This window comes from Cydia fagiglandana, chromosome 14, assembly GCF_963556715.1.
Source record: "Cydia fagiglandana chromosome 14, ilCydFagi1.1, whole genome shotgun sequence".
NCBI classification, from domain to species: Eukaryota; Metazoa; Arthropoda; class Insecta; order Lepidoptera; family Tortricidae; genus Cydia; species Cydia fagiglandana.
The window spans coordinates 1034318-1051949 of record NC_085945.1 but is presented as its reverse complement, the minus strand read 5'-3'; the positions used below and the strand labels follow the sequence as shown (position 1 = coordinate 1051949).

Here is a 17632-nt window from a genome sequence, read left to right as displayed (position 1 = left end):
TTTCCATTGTTTAAAAGGGAATTCATTTAGTTGCGGTCTGATGAAACCCATTCGATTAAAGGTGTTTTTCAACCACTTTTCAACGTTCTATTTACTTATTTTTTTATATTACAGTGTCCATACCCATAAAGCTTACGATGCTACCTACGATGTTTTCGATTTCTTAGTAATTCTCAGGCATAGGTACTAAGTTTACAGAAATGGAAGGAGCCTGGAACCCCTATTAAAAATCTCATAAGATAACAGGTGTATTGATTTCTTGGAATGCAATGGTTGGAAAAAACGGGGTGTGCGTTACGCCCCTTACATAATGCAGACCATAGACACAACTGACGACAAATTTGAAGATCTTGCAAATACGATAGTTTCGATTTTTTTGTGTAAAATAAAAGATGCCCTATTATTTGATTTATTTGTCATGTTTACATGGAGAAGGTATTATATTAAACGATCTCACAATGCTTTTTTAAAGAAGGTGACTTGGCTTGATGATGACTTTTGATTTCTTAATTCTCAGGAATACTAAGGCCACAGAAATCATGGGAGATATATCTCCCCACAAGATTTTTTAAGGTGGGTTCCATGTTACATTACAATACCAAAAAATGAGTCTGGCAAGTTACTCAGCAAGTTTATTTTTGTCAAAAATATGATTTTCTAATTTCACATGTTTAATAAAGCAGAATCTAGAGAAAGAATATCACCTCAAAAAATCCCATAGCGGATTTTTATGTGTTGATTCACATCCTCCGTGGGAAAAAACTCCGTACTCTAGTTTTGATTTCTTGGTTATTCTCAGGAATACTAAGGCCACAGAAATCAAGGGAGACATTAGTTCCCAGGAGATTTCTTAAATGGGGTTCCAGGTAGGTACCCAGATATTTGGATAGGATGTGTTCGAGAAAAAAAACGGGGCGTTCTTAACGTACGTTTTTTAAATATCATGTATTTTAAACCAGGAGATCTATTTACACAATATTTAAATAGCATACGTTATTGAGCAACCCGTTGAATGGCGCGCTCTAAATTTTGCATACAACAATCGGTCATATCATATCACTCATATGTTCTCCGTGATTTCCTAATTTCTCATGTTTACTAGAGCAACATAAATCTACAGAAATAATATCACCCCACAAAATCTCATTACGTAAGGGAAGTTTCTTCTTCTTCTCCGTCGAATTACTCTTGGCAGAGCAGTCGTGGTCACGTTGAACGACGAACGATTCTACACCAGTCCTCCCTGGCAGATGCTTCTCTGGCGCATGTGTTAAGTGGGGTGTTCATCTGATTCGTCCAACGCATTGGGGAACGTCGTCAAGGGAATTTTACAAATTATTTAAATAAAATTCTCCGTGGGAATAAATCAAGTGACTTGGCTTTCAAACTGGATTTTGGGTGGATTCTCAGGAATACTAAGGCTACAGAAATCAAGGGAGACATTAGTTCCCACGAGATTTCTTAAATGGATTTCTTAAATTATAATTTCTCATATTCACTAGAGCAATATAAATCTAGAGAAATTAATATCACCCTTAAAAATCCCATAACCAACGGTGTACCTTGGATCAAGGGCTTCTTTTTACGTAACATCCCCCGTGGGAAAAAATAGCATCAGTCTTTCTTGGTAATTCTCATGAATACTAAGGTCACAGAAATCAAGGGAGATTTGTTAAGTGGGGTTCCAGGTAAGTTTTGGATTGCAGGGTGATCTTTAGGCTAGTAGGTATAGCTTTACCACGACTGCTTTAGAAGTGTCACACTGACGTATTCGCTCACGTCTGCGCAATTTACTTTATAAACCTACATCTCGCTCGCACTAATATGCGAGTACGAGAGAGATGCATATAAAGTAGATGTAGATGTATGGTTTTTTAATAAGATCTCCCGTGGGAGGTGGGAGAAAACAAAGTGACTTGATTTTCTAACTTATGATTTCTTGATAATTCTCACTAAATACTAAGACCAAGAAGAGTTCAAAGTATTTGACGGCGCGACGTCATCGTACCATTGTAAACACGTGCGGCAGGTCGAGTCAGGTATCGGCAAGGTTGAGTCAGGTGTCACGCTACAGGTGCGCCACTATCCCCACCGCCCCTCCACCGGACTTGTTTGCGTTCCTCTATAAATGCAGGTGCAAAATGGAGTGGGGATTATTATTACTTGGTCCGTGGCTTCGACCTGACGCTCGTGTACCTAGTGTAAATTTGAAATTGTAAAAATAATTATTAAGGTGATTTTGAAGTAAAGCAATAAAATCTGATTTAAAACGCAAGAGTATTTCTTTGACCGTCGCCATGTCTGGCATTTGGACGACATCAGAAGTGTCGGATCCCACGCCACAGCAAACTTCAAATAATACAGATGGAATTTCACTTCTTACCATGTTTTCCACTGGTGTTGAAGCAATCCTTCAAAAAATAGCCGATAATGTTGCTACCCCGGCAGTTGGCCCACGAACAATGTTGCTGCCTTTCGATCCGGAGACATCGGACGCCGATATTGAAAATTGGTGTTCGCTAAGTGAATTGATCATCGAGAAAAAAAAGCTAGACGGAGTGGACTTGATTTTGGCCCTTACGCACTCTCTTAAGGGCCGAGCTGCGACATGCCTTACAAAAGTACAACCGGATAAACTCTCCTGGGCTACCATTAAAGAAATGTTGATATCATCATTTTCTAAACCAATGATGATGCAGGATTACTTCGATCAAGTAATAAAATTTAGATTAAATGATAAGGAAAGTCCAACCGAAGCGGGAATGCGTCTGTGGCAGCTTATAGAAAAAATTCCAGATGCCAATCTACCCGAAAACGTTATGACTGGATTTTCTATTTCTGTCCTTTCTCAGTGTGATGACAAAATCCGCCGGGAACTAAATTCAGTGGTTATAAACAACAAACATCAGCTGTTCCGCACACTCCGGAGTTTTACTTTGAAACGGAAACTGGAAGAACCTTCTAGTTCTGAAAACGACCCAAAGAAACAACGGTTGTCGACGTTTCGTGGAGCATGCCATTTCTGCGGAAAAATTGGCCACCGTGGTCAGGACTGCAGAGAAAAACAGCGTCTTACTTCAAAAAACCAGTCGTCTTTCACTAAAACGGAACAGACCAAACCTACCGGAGTCTGCTACGTATGCAACGACCCAGGGCATATTGCTAGCGCCTGCCCTATGCGTTGGAAGAAAAGAGAAGATACCACAGCCAGCACCAGCGGCACCAAACAAGTAAACCTGTGTTCGAGGTCTGCGCGAGGTGTGTTACAGATAAGTGATATTCAATTACCTTTTTTATTTGATTCGGGTTCAGAATGCAGTCTTATTAAACAAAGTTATGGCAATCTCATAAAGGGTGAAAGGTTGAATAAGAAATTTATTTTGAAAGGTTTAGGACCCAATAACGTGGTTTGCTCATCACAAATTAAATGTCCGACTACAGTAAATGATTGCCAATTTGATGTGACCTATCATGTTTTACCTGACGAACACTTGACTGATGATGTTATATTAGGGCGTGATATTCTCGAGGAGGGCATTAAGGTTGAAATTAGTGTCGATAATTTGGTCTTAATCACACATAAAGTTTCCAATACTTGTTCCAAATCAGATCTTTTTGATATGACAACTATTGATACGGATCTCTCAGCTCAGGAAAAAGAACAGCTTATAATGATACTCAGAAAATACGAAACTAATTTCATCCAGAAATTTCCCTCTTCCCGCGTAACGACTGGCGAACTTAAGATTGATTTGATAGACCCCCAACAAAACCGTGCACAGGCGACCGTATAGATTGTCCCCCGCTGAATCAGATATTGTAAACAATAAAGTGCAAGAATTACTAGATGCAAACATAATTCGTGAGAGTTCTTCTCCATTTGCGAGCCCGATTTTATTAGTAAAAAAGAAGGACGGTTCAGAACGTATGGTAGTGGATTATAGGGAGCTCAATAGCAATACTCGTACAGATAACTACCCCTTACCACTTATTAACGATCAAATAGATAAATTGCATGGAGCTCACTATTTTTCAACCATAGACATGGCGTCTGGCTTTCATCAAATCAAAATGCACGAGGATTCTACAGAGAAAAGTTCGTTTGTGGTCCCATCAGGACAATATGAATGGTTAACAATGCCGTTCGGGCTTAAAAATGCTCCTAAGGTTTTTCAGAGGTCCATTAATGCTGCCCTTAAGCCCCTTAAAGATGATAAAATTTTAGTTTACATGGATGACGTGCTTGCTACATCAGAAACTGTTGAAGAAGGATTAGCCCGCCTTGATAAATTGCTCAGTACCTTGTCTAAAGCTGGGTTTTCGTTTAATTTCAAAAAATGCTCGTTTATGAAAAAGAAAGTAAACTATTTAGGCTATGTCGTTTCAGCTGGCGAAGTCCTTCCTAACCCTAGACAAATTGAAGCTCTCAAAAATGTCCCCGCGCCAAAAACAGTAACCCAAGTCAGACAGTTTATTGGGTTAGCTACATACTTTCGCCGATTTATTCCGAACTTTTCAAAACTTATGAAACCTATATATCCTCTCACAGCAGCCGGTAAAGGTAAAATAACTTGGACAGATGAACATGACAAAATTCATAAGGAAATAGTTAATTACCTTGTATCTGAACCCGTTTTAAGGATTTTTGATCCATCCTTGCCCATCGAACTGCACACTGACGCAAGCAGTGAAGGGTATGGCGCAGTTCTTATTCAAAAAAATAAGAATGTGCCCCATGTTGTCAGTTACTTTAGCCAAAAAACCACTGATGCAGAGAGTCGCTACCACTCCTACGAATTAGAGACATTGGCAGTTGTCAAATCAGTCGAATATTTTAGGCATTATTTATACGGCCGCAAGTTCACAGTTTTCACCGACTGTAACGCATTAAAATCATCGCACACAAAAAAGGATTTGACGCCGAGAGTCCACAGGTGGTGGGCTATATTACAATCATATGATTTCGACATAATTTATAAAGAAGGAAAATCTATGGCCCATGCAGACTTTCTTTCGCGAAACCCGATTGAAAATTGTGATGTCACGCCTTGTGCTACAAAATCAAGTCGTGTGAAAATTGTAAACTTGTCCGAATTAGAAACTGGCTGGCTGTCTGTTGAACAGTTACGTGACCCTGAGATAGCCGATATCATATCTAAGTTGCGGGCTAACGAGCTTCCCTCTGACGTGGCACACACCTACGACATCAGGCAAGGCATCCTCTTCCGGAAAATTGAGCGTGGAAAAGTTACAAAATGGCTACCTATTTTGCCGCGTTCATTGATTTGGTCTGCGATTAATCACGTTCACAATGAAATAAAACATCTTGGCTTTGAAAAAACACTTGACAAATTATATGACCTGTACTGGTTCCAAAACATGTCAAAATTTGTCAAAAAATTCATTGATTCATGCGTAGTATGCAAAGCTTCTAAGGGCGCGTCAGGCGCTCAACAAGTCCGTTTACACCCGATTCCAAAACTTACTATCCCATGGCATACTATTCATCTTGATTTAACTGGAAAACTTAGCGGAAAAAGTGAGCGTAAAGAGTATTGCTCTGTTATCATAGACGCCTTTACAAAATATGTCCTCCTGGAACACACTGTAACACTGAACTGTTCTGATGCGATAAATGCTGTTAAAAATGCAGTTAATCTATTTGGCGCACCAAAGCAAATAATTGCCGATAGGGGCCGATCGTATGACAACACTCATTTCAAGAACTTTTGTAAAGATAATAATATCGAACTCCATCTCATTGCAACCGGAGCTAGCAGGGCAAACGAACAAGTTGAACGCGTTATGCGAACTTTGAAAGGTCTACTAACCATAGTAGAGTGTGATTCACAAGTTCGGTGGCAGGACCAATTAGGAGACATTCAGTTAGCTTTGAATAGTACCCGTTGTAGAGTCACAGGTTACACACCTTTGGAATTAATGCTTGGTATACAAGGTAATTCATTAGAACTCTCAAAAATATCACCGAACATAAATGGCACCGAACGACTTGACCTTGAATCAATCAGATTAAATGCATCCAATAATATCCAAAAACAATCACAGTCAGACACCATTCGATTCAATAGAGGCAAAGCTCGAGTACGACCCTTTTTGGTAGGAGATTTTGTATTTGTAAAATGCGAAGAAAGGCACCAAACCAAATTGGACCGTAAATATAAGGGGCCTTTTAAAGTCATTGCTATTTTGGACAATGACCGGTACGAATTGACGCATGTAAATGGAACCAATAGAGTCTTTAAATATTCCCATGAAAAATTACGTGAAGTACCCCGTGGCCTGTCTGGCTTGATAGAAGTGGCAGAAAATCTTAGTCATGATGACGTGACGGCGACTGACAATAATAACGACATACAAGTCGATGAAGTATACCCGATTCAGGATAATGCATTACAAAGTCGTGATTCTCGTAAGTCCTCAGTAGAGTCACTTGAGCCCCAGCCTAGGCTTGTCGTCACTGATGCAATGGTACATAGAGAATATTAAAATAAAATAGTCACAAAAAAAAGGGAATTAAAAAAAAAAGTAATAAGAATATCCGGCCCAGTTAAAACTGAAGGGGTACTGAAGGACCAATAACGGTCGGTCCAGTGACAATAGTAGTCCTGAAGGGTCCATAGACCGGTCCAGGCTTTTCATACACTGAAGGACAACAAAAGAAAAGTCGGTCCAGTGGAAAAAAAAAAAAAAAATTAGAGATTAGTTCATACTGAAGGGCCCAATGGGGCTGGACCAGTGGCGTTTCTGACCTGAATTATCACTCTCGATTGTTTCTTCTCCTTCACTTTATTAATTCCTAATTACTGGGTCAGGATGAGCGAGCATTCACTTTTACTTTTCTTTCCCAGATATTTGAAAGTGCTCGTACGAGGACGTACGCATGTCAGCATGGCCGTGACGGCGCGACGTCATCGTACCATTGTAAACACGTGCGGCAGGTCGAGTCAGGTATCGGCAAGGTTGAGTCAGGTGTCACGCTACAGGTGCGCCACTATCCCCACCGCCCCTCCACCGGACTTGTTTGCGTTCCTCTATAAATGCAGGTGCAAAATGGAGTGGGGATTATTATTACTTGGTCCGTGGCTTCGACCTGACGCTCGTGTACCTAGTGTAAATTTGAAATTGTAAAAATAATTATTAAGGTGATTTTGAAGTAAAGCAATAAAATCTGATTTAAAACGCAAGAGTATTTCTTTGACCGTCGCCATGTCTGGCATTTGGACGACATATTTATTACCATGACCACTACATACTACATAGCATTATATTTATAGTTTGTGACAAAAATGTAACTAATAATTTCTCATGCTTACTAGAGTACCATAAATCTATAGAAATCAAATTACTACACCAAGAAATCCCATACAACACAAGGGTTTTTTCATGAACGCCAAGAGTCAACCGTATGGTAGCTCCGTGGGAAAAAATAGTGACTTGGTTTCTTACTAATTCTCACACAAACTAAGGGTTCAGAAACTAAAGGCAGTAGCAGTTTTGATGAGACTTTTTATGGGTGGGACAAGATACATTAAATGTAAGTACTTATACTTACATGGCTGATATGAAAAAAAAGGGCGTGGTTGACGACCTTGTTGTCCTAATTACATAATATTCAAGTTACCAGTAAATTACATCTTTGTAAACATATTTGGGGCTTTCAAGTAAGGAATAATTCCAGACCATAGACGGGATTGACTTCTGAAGACGTCTAAACTTTTTAAGACTTCCTTGGATTTACTAAGGCAGCATAAACTTTAAGAGCGCGATGCAAAAAGCAATTTAAGCAAACGGCTAGGTTGGAATAGAAGCAGGTAGCTGAAAACTTATCCCAAAATATAGCGGGCGTGGCTTTACAAATGGGAACCATACAAAAAGTTATCGACATAATAATAACAAAGAAAAAAAAATGCCAAATGGTGCTCCTAAAATGGCGGCCGTCTTACAAAATAAATGGGAACTATTAAGGTAAATTGGTATCTTAGACATGGATAAAAGTTTACATTACAAATTGTGTACAATAAGTATGAAATTTAAATGATATGTGTGTGTTTAAGACGAGACGTTGTTCCTCGCTTACAGACGCTGCATAAATCATCTGTCAAGATGTTTAAAGCCTAATGATGATGTGTGTGTTATAACTTATATGCGCGTTTTGCTAAAGAAGATACTTTCATTTAGATAATAACAATTCACATTATTATCAGAGAATTCAAAGGTTTTTTTTTCAATAGCTCGACGTTATTTTAGATATAATATAAAGTAAACGTTTGATATAATTGACATAATAAGTTACGAAGACGTTTTGACTTCTTAGGGCTCCTTGAACTTACCAAGGAAACATAAGATTGTAGGGTTGTAAAGGGATCTACTCCAGCAAAATCAGTTTTTGTTGGAAGCAGATTCTGGTTTGATTTATCGCCCGTATTGGATTTACACACAGTATACGTTTACGGCTAGAAAACAAAACTACACATATTGCGCAAAATGAAAAGATCCTAGGTTAGGTTAGCCAAAAGCGATTTCATAATTAAAGCGGGACAAAATAAAGGGGCCCAAAAAGGGTTAAACTATTCACAGGACAACCAGAGAATCAGAATAATGATAGAGGTGTTTCCTTGAGGAAGGGTGCTCCCAAATGCTCCCATCCCATGTCATGTCGCACAGTTGATGCCGTTGATATAATAATCAACATAATTTGAAAGCATGTGCATTACTGACGAACATTATGATTTATTTGTAAGCTTAAAGCTTAAGCTAGCTAATACAACATAAGCTTAAGCTAAAAAGGATTGTCGTTAGTCGGAAACTTATATATCCAACAAATAGTGGGCGTGGTTAAAAGGAAAGTGAAATAGGAATAGCATTACAATTCAAATTGAAATGAATAAGTGTAAACAGATAGGGTAAGTACATCGCCAATTACTAGCCACCCCCCAATTACTGGCCACTTAATTTGATTTCTATTTATAGGTGAACAAAGTTCATTTTAGTATATAAGGTACGAAAATCCAATTATTAGCCAGTTTTCAATTACTGGCCACCTATTCCAAAAATGAATTCTATTTACAGATAAATAAAACTCATTTTCAGTATAAGGAAAATGGCCAGTAACTGAAATTTATCCACAACCCACTCGTTCAATAACTGGCCGCCTCTTACAAAAATGAGTTCTATTCACCTATACACAGAATTCATTTTAGTATAGGTGGCCAGTAATTGAAAACTGGCTAATAATTGGCGATGTACCCTATATCACAACAACAACACGAGCAAATACAACATAGGTACAAAAAGAGCCGTAAATGAGGAGCTCGAATATTAGGTATATTTCTCATGATGACCAGAGAATCAGAAGAATAATGGAGGTGTACCAAGTAAAACATATGCTTGTTATTTAGAATGGAGCAGGTAGATAAGGGCAGATTTCATCTAGGAAAAAAAAACATAAGCATGATAAATTATTAGAAGTATACAATGCCACTGACAGAAAATGAAAGTTTTATTGGGACAGAAACATTTAGCTAAGGAAATCCAAAAAAGGCGTGGCGTACTAAACGGGAATCACATTTTTTACATTAACATGAATAGCAAAATTTCACAAGTGGCCAAAACTTGTGTTGGGTCACTTGGTGTGAAAAGGGTTAAACATTTCACATGAATACCAGGAAGTTAGAAGTATGATGAAGGCCATGTCTATTTCTAATAAGACTTTTTTCATAGCAAGGGCTAGAGTTTCTTTGAAACTTAAAAATTGTTGAGATGTGATGTTTCAATTGAAATGAACGCTAGTAAATATCTATTATTCAAAATCTACATTTAAAAGCCAATTCCTATTTATAAAACAGGAAATTAAAGTCGATGCGTAGTTTCAAACTACAAACTGAATTGCAACTCGTTGCTCGAGTCGAGCCTTTCCACTTTGAAAGGATATCAGATAACGCAAAGAGCCCTCTCATTTAAGTCATGTCTACTGAGAACACTACGTATTTGGAGCAAGATTTGTAATGTTTGTTCCTATAAACTGCAAATATAATTCGATAAAAATATATCCAAACAGCATTTCACATTTATATAGCCCGAATTTGCTAATAAAGTAAACCGGGGCCTCAAAAGACAACAAGGATAGGAGACCTTATTGCCTTGAAGCTCGAAGAATTGTGCGATTGAGTTTCTATAAAGTAAAATGGACTTTTAAATTACCAAAAAAAAGTTGATTCTTAATACTTCCAAACCTAATTATTTCAAGGTATCATTTTTACAAGTCCTTACTAACGCTGTCAAAATTCTCTTAGAAAAGAATTATCATTTTCTTGCGTTCAAGATACCATCCAAGGTTAGGCTTAACCCAAACAAATGAATGTCGCGGGTTACTAATGGATTACCGAATTTTTTTTGCCAGATTTTCATATCCCAAACAATCTATCCCAACAATATAAAAGCCAACTAATAATTTCCCAACTAAACAAGTCGCATATAAATATTTTCCAAGCGAACGATATGCATAAAAATATTTTGACATTTCCTCACTTTGGCAACATTTAGTTTATCAAATTTTAATTACTCGAAATTATTAGTTGCCAAAGAATACAAAAACCATAACAAAACATGACAAATGTTACAGTTATGAAAACAAAAATTGCCAATTTTTATTTGAACAAATTTTAATTACTCCTAATGAGTACTTACCAAAGAATACAAAAACCTAATCAAAACTCATACTCTTAGGTATACATAGTGGTCATTTCGGTTCTGTGAGGGTCGCAGTTCTAACCTAACCTAACCCACCTTTCTGGCAGCATTTCGGTTCTGTGAGGGTCGCAGTTCTAACCTAACCTAACCCACCATTCTGGCAGCATTTCGGTTCTGTGAGGGTCGCAGTTCTAACCTAACCTAACCCACCTTTCTGGCAGCATTTCGGTTCTGTGAGGGTCGCAGTTCTAACCTAACCTAACCCACCATTCTGGCAGCATTTCGGTTCTGTGAGGGTCGCAGTTCTAACCTAACCCATCTGTCTGGCAGCATTTCGGTTCTGTGAGGGTCACAGTTCTAACCTAACCTAACCCACCTTTCTGGCAGCATTTCGGTTCTGTGAGGGTCGCAGTTCTAACCTAACCTAACCCACCTGTCTGGCAGCATTTCGGTTCTGTGAGGGTCACAGTTCTAACCTAACCTAACACACCTTTATGGCAGCATTTCGGTTATGTGAGGGTCACAATTCTAACCTAACCTAACCTAACCTAACCCACCTTTCTGGCAGCATTTCGGTTCTGTGAGGGTCGCAGTTCTAACCTAACCTAACCCACCTTTCTGGCAGCATTTCGGTTCTGTGAGGGTCGCAGTTCGAACCTAACCTAACCCACCATTCTGGCAGCATTTCGGTTCTGTGAGGGTCACAGTTCTAACCTAACCTAACCCACCTTTCTGGCAGCATTTCGGTTCTGTGAGGGTCGCAGTTCTAACCTAACCTAACCCACCTGTCTGGCAGCATTTCGGTTCTGTGAGGGTCACAGTTCTAACCTAACCTAACCCACCTTTATGGCAGCATTTCGGTTATGTGAGGGTCACAATTCTAACCTAACCTAACCTAACCCACCTTTCTGGCAGCATTTCGGTTCTGTGAGGGTCGCAGTTCTAACCTAACCTAACCCACCTTTCTGGGAGCATTTCGGTTCTGTGAGGGTCGCAGTTCTAACCTAACCCACCTTTCTGGCAGGATTTTAACCTGACATGACCTACAGGTGCATGCTGTTATAAATAAAATGAAATATGTCGAAATCGATATGTCGAGTAATAATATATGCATAAATTTTAGTAATAGAGATATTTATGTAGAATGGCATTATAAATATAATAAATTCGAAGTTCCAATGAGTATTGTTTAAAATGAAAATGTACAATGATCATTAGGATGTAAAATTATATGAGATACATTTTCGGAGTTTCAATAATCGAATTTGCAATTTTATATGAACTTTGGCGCACCCGGTTTAGACTAACGCAACATATTCAAAAGTATGGCTTAATTGATAAAAAAACAATTGTGGCGGATAACAATCCCTTTTTTTTTAAAGCAAGAGAGTCGGCAACCGCTCTAATTTGTCAAGTAGTGGTTTTGCTATACATTTATTTGAACAAACATTTTATAAGTAAAGATATTTTTGGACAAAATAATTTTGTCCAGAGATTTATTTGACGAAAATAAATTTAAGCAAACATTTATAGTCTAAGTAAAACATTTGGGAAAAAAACAGTTGGTCTTATAAAAGTTGCAAAGTAATAGTTTGGGAAATGATCATTTGTCGGAATTTAAGTTTGTTAAATGTTCATATGGGAAAGATTGAGTTAACAACCGTGCAGTTGGTAAAATTTGGTTGGGAAACGAAATTTGGTCAAAAAAGTTTCGGTAAATTAAAAGGATCCCGAATGTCGCAGACGGCTCGGTTATTATGTTATTAAGCAACCTTGCAATTCGCTGGGACTGCTTAATTCGGTCCAGCGGACAATCCTCGGCAAAAAGGAAGCAAATAATGTAAACGCACCTTTAAATTGGTTTAGGATTTAATGTGATTGGCTACCGTAATAATAATTAACGCAGTTCAGCGTAACATATTGGAATTTTTTGGCAGTGAAGACATCCAAGGCACAGACCCATCGACATTCAGCCACAATAGATATACTAATATAATTAGGCACCACATTTTGGGTTACTGACAAATGGGTTACTGACTACGTATTTTTAATAATTTGTCGGTTTTCAACCTGTATAAGGAATAAGGGCGTGGCTGACATACCTGCGACAACAGTCTCGGCGCGCGGCAGCCGCTGCAGCACGTGGTGTATTAATCCCACGTCAGTGCAGGCTTGCAGGTTGCGGACACTCTTGCGCAGGATCGCGATGAACACAGACCAGATCTCCGCCTGAAATTAAAACATAGAATTAGACATGATTTCTAGTAGTCAGGCCGACCCCAGGCTCACATAAGGCATGGCAATAAGGCAGGACTAACGCTAGAAAGAAGAATAAGATTAGCCATGATTTATACATGTTTTTTATTTCAAAAATAATATGTATTTCGTTAGCACACAGGCGATTGAACAACAACGACCTGATTCGTACTGTTCGAAGTTTGGTTGAAGGCTCCTGGGCTCTCAAAGATAACAAATACTAGGTACTAAAATTGGGAAGAGTACCGCCGTGGGTGGTCTAGTGGTCACGCACGACGTTAGCCGACGCCGCTTCATTTTCGGCCTCGGCCACCCGATTTTTCTTTAGTACTAGTACCTATACATCTATTTCAGTTTATAATTTATAGATAAATACGTTAAAACTAGCATACATATAGTAAATAATACCTATACATACTCGTATGACAAATATGCATTTGCTAAATTATATAAGAACCCTTTATTAACCCGTTTGGAAAAATGGTGAAAAACAACGCAGCGTTAAGCCATAATCCACTAGATGTGCACACAGCTTAATAAAGCAGAAACAGTATAAAAATTCTCTCCTAACATTAGATGCAGCATATTTAGGTAAGAAGATTCTTGATAACCGCTATTCTGAAAGTTATTAATCTATTAACTTTCCCTAACAGCAACACTTAACTGACAAATCATGATCGGCCTTTGCAATTAGGTTTATGAATTTTTAGTTATCTGTAAGTGTAGACTGTCGTATATGACGCCATAAGCCTCCACACCATTTTCAACTGCAACAGCCGACGATAGCTTTAGAACACAATTTCTCAATTTGTAAGCACACTAATTTGTAACTACACTAAGTTATGAATCCAGAGCGGTAAACGAAACAGCATTCAGCATGCAACTTTCCAAGCAAGTACCTAGTCAAAACATCAAGTCATCATTGGCATTGTATGTAGGTATGCTTCACAATGCTGGATCTCATGCCAGGTAATCTACGAAGCTCCACAAAGCGCGCCAAGCGGAAACAACCAGGAATGCGGAATATTTTTAATGAAATTGTTTTCCCTTTGCACCGTTCGCTGCAACGCTCGTTATTTTAACCCGAAGTGTGCGCCAACCTTAACTTCCTCTAATTTTATGCTAATTTTGAGATGTCATGTTTGTTGAAGGCAAAAACGACCTGACCTTTTGTCACAACTTTATTAGCAACTATAAACTTCATTAGCATACTAGCATAATTAATTTTACTTGTACCTAGATTTCTGTTCGACTATTCGCCCCTCATTCAATGTAATTTCTTTAAGTTGGCTAAAAAGTCACACAAGTCTAAATTTATTCCCAAGAAGACTAGGACAACAGAGCCGAGCGGGAGGCCTCATGAGCCGATCCGACCCTTTTTTTGTCCTACACCCATATTTCAAAGTCACACATGGTTATATTAATTCCCAGGAACACGAGGACAACAGAGCGTACAAAGAGCATTAAAAATATAGTGCTCATTTGAACGGTTTGTCCATAAAAAAGGTGCCAGAAAAACATTTCCTTTTCATACTTTATTTAATAACAAACCCGCTTCAAAAATGAAGCACAAGGGCACCAGACGCAAGCAGGAGCATGAAACAAAGCGTTCATTCTCGCCTAACGAGAGCGGTTGTAATTGCATTACATTCTTCTACGGTTAGCGGAACAATCTCGGGGAAATTACAAGTTCAGCGAAATCTCACGATCCAACTTGGAATTTGGAAAATTTCAAACAAACGCTTCTTATAGGAGTTTAATGGTATTGTTAAGCCATGCATTTGAGACACTAACACGTTGCTTACTAAACTCTAACCAAGGCATATGAATGATTATTTATTGGAAAATAAGTAAGTAAAAATGTAATATATACCTAAACTAGTTTTAGTCCCAAATAATATCTACTAGAAAATCAGCTCAACTTCTTAGTTCTTACAGTCCCTATCAGATATATCGGAGCGGCCAAAGTGCTCACAAACATCTGAACACGCGTCTATTGTCAAGGCATAGGGTGCACGTCCAGATATTTTTGATCACCTCAGCCGCTGATCTGATAGCGACCATATAACCGCTTGAGAAATTCGATTCGTGGAATTCTACCTGACTCGGCGGTTGATTTTTTTTAGTTCGTGTTTTAAAATGGCAACCAATGGGAGCCATGCGGCGTATAGTCCCACCCACCTATTTTAGCCGTACACCCCTTGGGAATGTAATAACCTCCTTGGATTCTCTTACAACCTGGTAGCTAGTTTGAATATGACACGTGATTAATTAGAAAATATGCGACAAAACCACACTAGCTCGGAAAGCCTTACTTTGCACTTCAAAAACTGATAGCAAAGTTGCATTTTATTCACAGGTGAGGCAAAGTAATCAAATGCAAAGTTGTTTTCTTATGTTTGCTGGTAGAATTGACTTTTAAATTATGATTTTGGATGATAAATATTTAATAACTCGGCGGCAATTTTTGTTAACCCTCGTGCTTAGAAACCCTCGCAACGCTTAAGATTAAATTTTTGGAACCACTCGCTACGCTCGTGGTTCATTTTTGGAATCAATCGCTTGCTCGGGTATCATATTATCACGAGTGGTTAAACAACACTTTGCCCCCTCGTCAAACAAATAACTATTATTTTAAAGCAACTAATGAAATGCAGTTATTGCAGTTGTTTGAAAACCAGTTAAATGCTTAGTTGGAGTATTTCAGTGTTTTAGGTCAATGGGTAATGTAGTGATTTAATTTAGGAATTCAATTCACAATAGTAAATGCATGAATAAACGTAAATTGCCTTGTGTAGAGGCGAGGCGACCTAATTTCGTCCCGATAAGGATTCTGCGAACGAGTTGCCCATACAAACAAAGTATAAGCTTTTAATGCGTCTTTAGCGCCTCTGTATCTGTTTTCAACTTGTTTCTCGGGTTCTTGATCTCAGTAATCTCGTGTTCGTGCGTGGCCTAGTTTACCTTTGTAAATAAAATGTAGGATTCGAAATAGTTTGGGTATAGTAATCTTGCTCGACTCCAATTGGTTGTCCAAGGAAGTACACCTACATACATTTTACTGAAAAACACACATACAACAATCATCCTTGTTAAGAATGCATTGCATTGACTTCTATTCTGCCTATCATACTAGTAAGTAGATGTTTGCCACACCGCCGAGTTTGATTTCAACTATACAAAACCTACAAAGTTTATGGGCCTGTAAAATTTAAATTGCAGAATTTATTGCAAATAAGCGATTAATGGAATAAGTAATGCTAGAGTTAGACCAAGAAAAGTCTGCACGATTTTGATAGCAGACGCAGTGCAAGTGTCATTTATACGTCATAATTACATAGAAGTTTGACATTCAAAACAACATTTGCACTGCGTGGGCTGTCAAAATCGTTCCAGACTTATCTCGGTCTAACTCTAGCATGGTGAAAACTCTAGGAAATGTTTGGCATTTGCGGTAAATACAAGTCTGCAGTGTGCGCACTCCAATTTCTTTCATCATCTGTTACTTTCCATCTATTATGTAATGTCCCGACCGCAGCTCAGCCGGGCTTACCCCCCGCAGCTCAGCCGGGCTTACCCCGCGCGGCTTAACTCTCACATAATTACTTTCCTCTAGTTTTATTACTTGCTTTTATTATGTCTTTATTTACTGTAAGTTCTTTACCCAGCTTAATAGCTTCAGTGGATTTATTGTCCTTATGCTTGGTCTTATTTAATGGCATTAAATTAAGGAACGGACCACTTATACCTACCACTATATTTTTTTCACATCATCACCTATTGGAATAAGGGCTTTTTTTTCCCTGCTAGGAAGGGTCAAAATTGCAATTTTCTTCCCTGCTAGGAGGGATCAAAGTGCCACTTTTATGTTATAGGATACTATTTTTGTTTTTCATCATCATAATATATTATTTTCACCTTGGGCTCACACTCTAATTATTCTAATTTAGAATGTACGCCCTCGCCGTTAATATGTAATTTTGCTCCCTTGTGATACAATCTACTATTTATGCCTGAAACTTCCATTTGTTAACTCAATCGGTTAACAAAAGTTACCGACGGCTATCCAAACCAAATCCCAATTCGGAACTATTTTCACACCTCCGTATCACTTGACCAGGCTCGCAGAAGTCAAAAGGAGGCGCCCAAAGCTAATTAAGTGATACATCACGCCCCACAAGTACCAGGCACGCAGCGCGCTGAAGAGGCGCTTGATGGACGACACGTCACCGTGACGGGCCGGGATTCTGCCCCGTCATCTTATTAAAACGTTTTTCTTTGGCGTGGGGCGCTGTCTTTTACGGGTCGTTTTTGCTCGAAAAAGGTATTCTTAACCCTGTCCGACCGCTATTTGAGTTTATCCATTTGAAATGTTTTTTACACTTTGGTGGTTGCTAAAATGGGTCTTTGTTTTTAGGCCTCACATTAGCAGCACTAAGAGCAGTAATTATTATTTAACTACTCTAATAAGTAATAGTAGTAAAGTTATAAATAAACGTTTATTTATAAGTTACTTGTACGTGTAACTTAAGGTTGATGGCCGGATGACCGGATAGTAAACTTAAATCATAAATTTGATTGTCAATCGGTGCAAATAATATTTCGTCATTTTCGTCAATAAATTTTATATAAGTAGGATAAAAATGCGTCCAAGTCGTCCCGCTAT

General features: G+C 38.5%; 1 protein-coding gene across 1 annotated transcript in view; it reads right to left on the bottom strand.

Moving 5' to 3' along the window:
* LOC134670633 (neurobeachin) overlaps positions 1-17632 on the bottom strand; it is a 604515-nt gene that overhangs the window by 363381 nt on the left and 223502 nt on the right. The window contains exon 3 of the mRNA XM_063528438.1: positions 12813-12939. Within this exon, the coding sequence (XP_063384508.1) occupies positions 12813-12939 (127 nt within the window). The remainder of the gene's footprint in view (positions 1-12812; positions 12940-17632) is intronic.